This window comes from Vollenhovia emeryi, unplaced genomic scaffold (assembly GCF_000949405.1).
Source record: "Vollenhovia emeryi isolate VEMERY1.0 unplaced genomic scaffold, V.emery_V1.0 DF939500.1, whole genome shotgun sequence".
NCBI lineage: Eukaryota > Metazoa > Arthropoda > Insecta > Hymenoptera > Formicidae > Vollenhovia > Vollenhovia emeryi.
This window is the reverse complement of record NW_011966866.1, coordinates 12,240-21,948: the sequence shown is the minus strand read 5'-3', so window position 1 is coordinate 21,948 and position 9,709 is coordinate 12,240. Positions and strand designations below refer to the sequence as shown.

General features: G+C 47.0%; 2 protein-coding genes across 2 annotated transcripts in view; one reads left to right on the top strand and one right to left on the bottom strand.

Moving 5' to 3' along the window:
• The window catches only part of LOC105557382 (gamma-interferon-inducible lysosomal thiol reductase-like), a 3,936-nt gene extending 1,772 nt beyond the window's left edge, over positions 1–2,164 (top strand). The window contains exons 2-4 of the mRNA XM_012004615.1: positions 528–718; positions 822–1,142; positions 1,226–2,164. Coding sequence (XP_011860005.1) covers positions 528–718; positions 822–1,142; positions 1,226–1,315 — 602 coding nt within the window. The 3' untranslated portion in view covers positions 1,316–2,164. The remainder of the gene's footprint in view (positions 1–527; positions 719–821; positions 1,143–1,225) is intronic.
• A 2,518-nt stretch (positions 2,165–4,682) lies between these two features.
• On the bottom strand, positions 4,683–9,657 carry LOC105557381 (calmodulin). The gene is made up of 4 exons (XM_012004614.1): positions 9,340–9,657; positions 5,903–6,077; positions 5,478–5,720; positions 4,683–5,138 (listed from the first exon to the last, which is right to left on the bottom strand). The coding sequence occupies exons 1-4, from the start codon at positions 9,340–9,342 to the stop codon at positions 5,110–5,112; spliced, it is 450 nt and encodes a 149-aa protein (XP_011860004.1). The 5' UTR covers positions 9,343–9,657; the 3' UTR covers positions 4,683–5,109.
• Positions 9,658–9,709: the final 52 nt, after the last annotated feature.

Genomic DNA, 9,709 nt, shown 5'->3' with positions numbered 1-9,709 from the left:
AGGAACAGAAAACAAACCCAATGTTGAAAGCACTGTAGTTCGTGTACACGTCACGCAAGGCCGTAGCCAAAGGGGATCCGGACCTCCCCCGAAACCTCCGAAATTTAAAAAACCAAATATTAGTAAACATGTTCAATGCGATAAACTGTAAATATTTATTTTCCAGAAATAAGTACTGTTTTAAATAAATTTATGGCTTTTAAAATATTTATTTACACGATAAAAACTCTATACCTTAGTAAATATATGTTTCATAGCGAGATAATACTTTTGTATATAGACATTTTATGATACACTATTGAGACATATGATTATTATTTCTATGAAGACATATTGACTTTATCTAGACGGTTAAATTTTATTTTCTAATTAACTATAATTTTTCATTTAATAAATAATTCAAAACTTATATATTAATAATACTCCTTGGTTCGCCGAGTTGATCCCACTAGACCCCCCCGAATTTTTGTTCTGGCTACGGCCTTGACATATCTTGGAACGATAATTAATTGGTGAATTTTCTACAGAACTTGAGGTGGACCAAGCGGCGACGCCGCTGAGCGAGGACGGCCCGGCTCCCCAGAAAGTGCACGTGGCCGTCTATTACGAAGCGTTATGCCCGGACTCGCGCAGCTTTGTTTTGAAACAATTAGGCCCGACGTATCGCAAGCTCCTGGCAAACATGGAGATCCAACTGGTACCGTACGGTAAGGCGAAGGTAAGTGCGTTACGTGTTATTGCAGTTCGATCAAGTAACGCGACTGAAATATGAGACGGCTGGCAGGCTACCTCTAAAGTTACATATTCCATTTCCAATACAGACGACAAAGACGAACGATGGGTACCAGTTCGTGTGCCAGCACGGGCCGATCGAGTGCCAGGCAAACATCGTGCACGCTTGCTCCATCGACGTCATTGAGGACCCATCGGTGCGACTGCAATTTGTGGCTTGCATGATAGAGAATAACATTGACCCGATAGGAATAATGAATACGTGCGCCAGGCGCATATCCGTGGACCTGGACTCCCTAAAGGAGTGTACGAATACCGAAAGGGGGAAGGAACTCTTGGCAAAGTACGGGGAGATGACCAATTCCCTTGCACCGCGGGTGTCTTTTATACCGACGATTACTCTCGACGGGGTGAGTGCTCGCTTTGTGACCAACTAAATAAAAGACGACGCAACGGCACCGTCCGAAACTGATCGAGCGATACGTGTTTTCAGAGCTCCGAACACCAGGTGAGGATACTGAAAAACTTGTTCAAGGAGGTGTGCCTGCGTTTCAAAGTTACACCAAAAGAGTGTGCATCGTGAGAGCACGCATTGTTCGCCGCTAGCAAAGACATATCTACGTAATCATCGAATTTTGTTATTATGTTACACGAGTTTAAAAAGAAAAGGTGACATGTGGAAAATATAGTATTTTTCAACAAAAGACAAAAAGGAAAATTGTTGCCCCTTCTTCTGCTTCTCGGTAAGGCACGTTACTTTACGTTAATTGCCGGAGGCGTAATCAGACGAAAATAACACGCATTTATCTCTCGATGTAGGCGCATAATTGCACAGAATGGCGCAGTTGTTAAGTTGGCTCGTAATCGCGTATGTACAAGAGATATCCCGTGGTTGTCTTTTTTTTCCCGCACACATCAGATGTACTTGGTCGTTATTGTTTTCTTGTCGGGGAGATAAAATCGCTTGTATTATAGATAAACACCAGTTTGCTCCCATATAAGTATATAGGAACAATTTATTAACTTAATATCAACACTTTATACAAACTGTGCCGCTTTATTTATGTACGACAAGAAGTGAAGAACGCCTTTGAGATACGGCAGAGAATATACTTACATACACTAGAAACAATTTTCGAATTAAAAGTTTGAGAAATCAAGGAGCGTTTATAAATCGAATTACTACGTTGAAAGTAATAGAAAGAAACAAAGGAGCATTGAGTCTGTCGTTGGAAATAATCTGATAGAAAAGGAATCTCCTCACTTTGCAACGTACAACGTTCTCACCTTGTTTGTAGCGCAACTTGCTCATATTAAAAACTTTTACGTTCGTATGTACACATACAAATAAATACAACGTTTCCTTAGAAGCAGGATGTGTCTTGGTACCTCCGCAAATACGGTATAAACGATTTGTTTGTTTTTTTTTAAGAACAACAACGTGTATTTCAATAACAAAGATCGAGGGGACGCTAAATTAAATATTAGAAGAGCTAACGCTTCAATATTATTCGGTAAAGATTTGGCATTGCCTCGATGTTAACGTTCACAACAAGAGCTTCCATGCGCCACTCTTTCTCTCGCTCTCTCTCTCTCTCTCGCTTTCTCTCTACCTATCCTCGGCGCGCGAAAATTCTCTCAATAAATAGATTTTGCGATACGGATATAAAATTACTATTATATTAAATACTGGAATAGAGTCTTTGTAACGTAAGAGACTTAATCGCTAGGTATCAGTGTTCGATGAAACGAAGCGGATTTGGAAGCATTTAGATACAGATGCCTGTCGAATACTAACGATCACTTTTACAAAACGAGTGTGTTGTTGACAATCTTTCTCATTCTTAATAAAGTGTAAGTGTGGAAATATACCTCGGACACAGAATAACCACAGTTTTACAAATAGACCCAATGTGTGCTTCTCTTTTTCTCTCCCCCTAGCTTTTTTTTCGGATGTTTAATGGGGAGCGAGATTTCCTAATTACAATTAATACCGTACTTTCTTGTAACCTATATCTATTCTTCTCAAAAAGTTTTCGAGGGTAGCGAGAAAAGTCAGAGATATGTTAAGTGGATCCTGTTCACAGATACACAATGAAATATTCTCATAGCAAAGTATCTAGATGCCATCGAACACAAAAAGAGATGGTTGCTGAAACGAGAGGTCCATTAGTAATGAAGGAAACGAATCGAGTAGCTGTGACCTAAAAATGAGGATATACATTTATTTTGTCTTTTTTACTTTTTATCTTTTTTTTTCCTTTTTTTTCGTTAATGATCAATGCGATCTAGGTCACCAGAAATACAAGTACTTCTCATTTTGTTCACTTCGATATTAAATAATAAAGGACTGTGGAGGAATTATCTCTTTCATCTTTTTTTCTTAATTTCTTCGTAAATTATTTTATATATATATATATATTACATATATATTATGACTGAACCACCGACACGCATGATGTTTACGCTGTACGGCATTTATGTTCTTTGCTCTCGCGTTCTTAAGTAACATTATATTGTACGGATCGCACAAAAATCACACCAGTTTCTCCGATCTGGTTGGCTCTGTTTTTACGAGACTGGCACGCACCCCTGGGCGAAGAAAAGTAATGCACCGATCTCACTGTGGTCTTTACTTCCTTTAATCCCCTATCCCTATTTTATTTCTCCATAGATTTACATATCAACAAAAGTGGTGTCGACGTTGTTTCTCTCTCTTTTTCCTCCCGTTTTTGTATCTTTTTTGCGCGCATGTATGTAAGGCTTTCCTTAGAGTGGAAGGCAAGTTTTACAAATAGGAGATTAAAATGGAACTGGAGGCAAAACGCACTTTGTGAATATAATATTATAGTGTTTCTCTTTTTTTTTATCTTTTACTCTGTGTGTATAATCTTTCGTGTGTATAGTTTCTCGCGTTAGTTCGTAAAACATACGTGTACGTGTGAGTCCCGTGTGCACGAGCACGAGAGGCTGGATGATGTTGATTGAAAGCGTAAGGAAGAGACTTCTTTTTTTTTTTCTTCAAATAGGAATGTCGAGACTTCGGATCCTGGAGCTTTCTAACGATCGCGTCGCGACTCGTCGTTCGCGTTCCCGTGACAACCACCCAACGGATTTCGCGAAACGCGACGCACGCGAAAGCACTAGGTCTGAGCTCCTCGAGGCTCCTCCTCCTCCGATTCTATCTCCTCTACCTTATCTCGCTCTCTCTCTCTTTCGTCTTTTTTTTACAAATTTTCTCGCTCGTTACTTATATAAATTAAGTTATTCGTTTGTGAGGCATCGAGGGGTCCAGCACAGCTTTTGCAATAAAAGTCGTCATCAATAACCCAGAGGCCGAAGCGCATCGTATTTATACTCTCTCTCTCTCTCTCTCTCGCTCGCTCGCTCGCTCTCTTTCTCTCTTTGTCTGGAAAACGATCGGTCCAGGCCGAATTCTCTCTCACAGAGACAAACAAACATTTGTACATGTGCATGCATTTTAACGGTAGAGACATCATCATCTATTTAGCAGCTACGTACCCTAATGTCATCATTCACTATACACGTATCTCGTTTATTAAAAAAATTAACGAAGGAATTCTCGAGATGAATCTTACTCTCGATTGGCAAATAAACTTTTGCTGCTTTTAATATTATCTTACATCGGATTTATACTTTGTCCCTTAACGCACACATTTCCTCTCCCTTTGTAAAGAGAAATTACAATTCTTCGACATGCCTTTCTCATGAAAAAACTCGCGGGGAAACGAAGGAGGATGAGAGGGTGATGAGGTGGGTAACGAGGGGCAGGGGAGGGGAAGGTGGTGCCGAAGAACGCGATAAGAGGAGAGGGGGGCGGGGGCGGGGCGGGGCGGGGGAGGGGGGCAGTCGAGAAAGAGAGGAAAGTGGAAAATGCACTTTTTTTTCTCCTTTGTCGTTGGTGCACATGCGCGCGCAATCGTGTTTTCGCGTTTATCTCATTTCCAAATTTGCTTTATCCAATGGAAATAAGGACACCCGAGTGAAATGTGTGTATATGTAATGAGTGTTTGTACGTGTGTATACTCTTGGAGCGTGTTGCGTTCGTACGTGTGTGGGTGTGTGTTTTGTATACACGCGTAAATATTTGTGTTTTGAGAGATAATGATTTTAGTGGTATAACTCTTTAATTAAACAATTAATTGCCCTGTATTACTTATCGTTAAACGATGATTTTAACGCGGTATCGGACGTTGACTCTTCGCGCTTTTATAGACATCTTCGTACTTCCTGATACAAGATTTGTCACTTTCCGGTTGATTCTCGTTTTGTTACATGTTTTTTTCTGTTTCTTGATTTATTTAATTACGTCAACACCACTCCGAGTCGCGAGTTCTTCCGTTACACAGGTTGCATTCACTTTGATGTCATCATTGTGACGAATTCTGGAAAATGCAACGAAACAAGTCTCGTTAGTTTACGTTTAAGCCATTATGCTAGCAAACTACGAGAAAACAACGACGTTGTTGGTAGGTAAAAGGTAAACAGAGTTCTCTTATCGTGACATCAAAAGCGAGGCAAATTACGAGAAGATACATGTGAACCAACTGCGCAAACCGCTTCGTTAAGAATTGTTGAATCGCGCAATTGTAATGACGCAAATTCGAGCTTACGTGGATGTAAGAATTGTCTGGCGTGTTTGAAAATGTTGCTCGCTTTTAACGTCATAATCCGCGTATACTTGAAAAATTGTAGACATCGGCAACAATAATTAAGAGACGAACCTTCATAGTTAACTTGGCCGTCGCCGTCGATATCGGCCTCCCGTATCATTTCATCTACTTCCTCATCAGTGAGTTTCTCGCCCAGATTTGTCATGACGTGTCTAAGTTCCGCCGCGGATATGAAACCATTTCCATCCTTATCGAACACTCTGAAGGCCTCTCTAATCTCTTCCTCGCTATCCGTGTCCTTCATTTTACGCGCCATCATGGTCAAGAACTCCGGGAAGTCGATTGTGCCGTTACCTAGAATTTCACAGCTTTTTACAAGGCCAATTCCGCCGGAGCCGTTTCTTTTCCTCTCCGAACGAGGGGAGGAAATTGTCGCGGCAGAACGAAAAGGCGACTCCTCCAGGAAACATAAACACACGCTGTTATCAGTGTGATAACAATCGGCACGCGACAGAGAGTTACACAAGGATACGTACCATCCGCGTCTACCTCGTTAATCATGTCCTGTAGTTCGGCTTCTGTGGGATTTTGACCGAGGGACCGCATGACCGTGCCCAATTCTTTGGTGGTTATGGTACCATCGCCGTCTTTATCGAATAGCGAGAACGCCTCCTTAAACTCTGCGATTTGTTCCTCTGTGAGTTGGTCAGCCTTAAAAGTTCAACAATAAAATTGTAGCCAACTCTCTCTCTTATTATTACATATGTGGCATAAACGTGGAACACGCCCGAGTAGAAATTTTAGTATTAAAATTGCCTGATGGGGTTTTCCTTATCAAGACTTGCCCTTTGCTGCGCCCTACAATTAATAGGCCGGGTGGGTATCAGTAGGCTTCCTATTTAAAAATTCAATTTTTTCAACTAATTTTTAAATTGTGTTAAATTACATAGTCATCAAAAGTATATTCAGGTTATTGATCCATACATAAGGCATGCATGATTTCATTTCTACTCGGGCGGTTCATCTAGCTCTCATCCGTTATCTTTGCACTTGCATTATACATTTCGTCGATTAAATGTTTATCTCAGCCCACGGAACGTTTCGCGCCAAGTCAATTCCGGAGTTGTTATTGAAAGGCACCTTCCACTCCCTTTTAGGTGACGCAGCGAAAACAAGGTAATTATCGGATCGTAATTGTCGGAGCTATCTCGAGAAATCTCGGTCGCACGAGCCCGGTAAACGTAAACGCGCCGAATAACGCGAATGCAAGTAACGCGGCGCATGATAATACAGGCGGAAATAGCCCGGTGATGCATCCGCGCGCGTTTAATTGGCCGCCGCATAAATAAGCAATTCCCAGACTACTTGCCGAGGATCGCGCGAATATTAACGAGGCGGCCGGCCGCGTAATTGACCCGCGAGATTCGCCCGCGGCTGTACGCGCATCGCGCGCGCAGTAAAAATAAATTTTGATTCTTCTCCAAAGCACGCGCGGGCGCGCGCGCACGTCGAATTCTCCCTTTTTTTTCCTTCCGCCGAGTCGTTTTGCTCGCGGCTCGCCGGGAAAAAAATGCGACAACGCGGCATCTTTACGACTCTAGCGAGCTATTCCCGGACGTTAATTACAGACAGGTGCTGATTTAGCGGCCGTTCACCGCGACGTATCGATTTTCCGCACACGAGACGGTCCATATCGTAAATTGTGCTATCGCAGCTTTAAGAGCGCGGTCTTTATTGCACGCCTTTTCCCACCGGGCTATCTTTATCGCCGTCGTTCTCTCGGTAGACCTGCGTAAGCCTCCGAGGGGCGCGTTTACGCTCCCGCGCGGCCGAACGGGGCATTCTTGGAGAAATTAACGGGCAGCGGGTGGAGAGAGGCGTTCGACGTTACTCGATCGCCGGGATACAAAAGCCGCGCGTCCGAAGACGTGGGATCTCTCATTCCGGCGGGATAACCTCACTTTCCCCGACGTCGCAAACGCGAAACATGGCGCGCCGGCGAGAGCCGCGTCGCGCGTCGGGCAGGGCGAGTTTTCACGGAGAAGGGACGAAACGTCTCCGTCGCCGTCTCGCGCGCGCGGAGGGGGGGAGGGGGGGAAGACGAGCGGCGAGCTGGCGTAACGGGTTACGGCGGGCGCCGTAGGGAACGTAAAAGGAGCGACGGCGGCGAGGGAGCGCGAAAATCAATAGCGCGCGACCGTGTATCGCCGTAACGTTTGATCGCCGGACGGATAGAGGTGCGACACCGACACCGAGTCGCACGCATCGCGTGAAAGAAGAGAGAGAGAGAGATATGTGTACCGTCGTTAGTCGTTACGCGAGAAACCCCGGCGCTCCCGGCAGCGCCCTTAAAGATGAGTATCGGCCGACCCCGAGTATGGATTATGCAAAAGGAGCGTTCGTGCTCGCTCGCCCCGTATTTCGTGCTCCGATAGGTATCTATCTCCGGCCGCGATCCAAGGAAAGAAGGGATCGCGCCGCGCGATAACGACACCGTCCTCTCCTCGATCGTGAGAGTCGCGCGCGCGGGGAACGCGGATGCATCATCGATCGAGAATCGGACATTCCTCCCGTCGGCCGCGACAAACTTGCACATACTCCGCGCGTTCTCTCTCTCTCTCCCCCTCCCACCCGGTTCCTCTATTCTCTTCTCCTCTCCTTCCTCCTCCTTCTCTTCTCTCTATAATAAAAAAGGCATAAAACGCCCCAAGTGCGTTCTCGTATTGTTGCCGCTTTTCCGCAATGCCGATTGGCCGTTGCGAGTCTCGCCGGCCGATGTGTGTCGCATTCGCGTGATGACGCGACACTTAAGTTTTATATTAATTTCTCTAAATTGTTGTAACCGTCACACTCGTGGTTTGTATGAAGAATTATATATGAAATTGTAACGAAGAAATGAGTAAGAAAAGCAGCGGAGGCGCTGCGTGCTAGTGGAGAGAAAAAATACGTGTATATATAACGAGTGCAGAAGGTGCAGCTGCCCCGCGGGTCGCGGGACAGGCAACTTTGCGGCGGCGTTTCGATCTCGGGCGCGCGAAGGCCGTGAATTTAGCAGCGGACGGACGGACGGGCGAACGGACGGGCGGACGGGCGGACGCACGCACGCACGCACGCACGGATGGACGGACGGACGAGCGGCGAGAAGATAACCGTTGCGCGGCGCGCTCCGTCGATTATCTCGACGAGTCCAAGAGGGCACGCGATTGCGGGAGCGACGCGACGAACAATGCGGCGGGCGAGATGGGCGAGATGGACAAACCATCGCCCACCTGTCTCGTCTCTGTAACGTACCGCCGGTCACAAGCCGGTCGCGAACGCGCGCGAGGCGGAGGGGGGGGGGGAGCAGACACGTCGCGGCGGCGGCGGCGGCGTCGGATCGGAGGGAAAAAAGCGAACGAGAGCTCCAAAGTATAGAAATACTCCGCCGGCGAGCGGAGCGAGGAGCGAGAGGGAAAGGGCGTCGGAGACCATTTTCGACAAGCTCCCTTCTCTCGGCTTTCTTTCTCGCGCGCCCCGCGCGTACGTGTCTCTCTTCTCCCCACACGGCCGATCGATCGGCCGTTACTTCCGCTCGCGCGCGGATGCAGATTTTCCTCATTGCTGCGGAAGAAGCTCGGCGAGGAGCGCGAACAAGTATAGACGGCCATGCCGGATCGATAACCGCGGGGAGTCGGGGCAGTCTCCGGGGCGGCATGAGCGAAGTACGCTTCGACCGACGAGGCTGACAATAAACGGCCGACCGAGAGAGAGGGAGAAGGAGAGGGAGAGAGAACGAGAGGTTCCCTCCAGAAAAGGAAATCCGTCCTGCCGACGGACGAGACACGAGTGAGAAAGATGGGGGCGAGAAAAGGAATTGCGCATTTCTTACGCTTTACGCTCGTCGCACGTGCGCTCGGCGACGCGTCAGCGCGGGCACGAACACGCGGAACGAGTCGCCGTAGAGTCTCGCGGCACAAACCGCCGGTGTACTTACCATCGTGGCTCCTCTCTTATCTTTTCACGTCCCGGTCACGCGCGAGAAGACTCCGGCCGCGTTAACACACGCGTTTACCCCGCACACTGGACAACAAGAGTGTACCTAATCACAACCTCCGGTACGTCGGTCGGTCGGCTCGCCGAATCGGGCCGGGCGGGGACTGAAACTTGTTCGACGTGCACGAGCGGCGCGGAGCAGACACGCAGTAACGGGCGACACCAAGTCCGGCGAGAAACGCACTCGGGACAGCAATGGAGTCCACCGTGTCTTTCTCGATCTGCGAGGCTCTCTGTGGGCCGCCGCTGGTCTCGCAGCCCGGATATCACTACGCCGTCCCCTCACGGGCTGCACGGCGGCCAATCGGCGC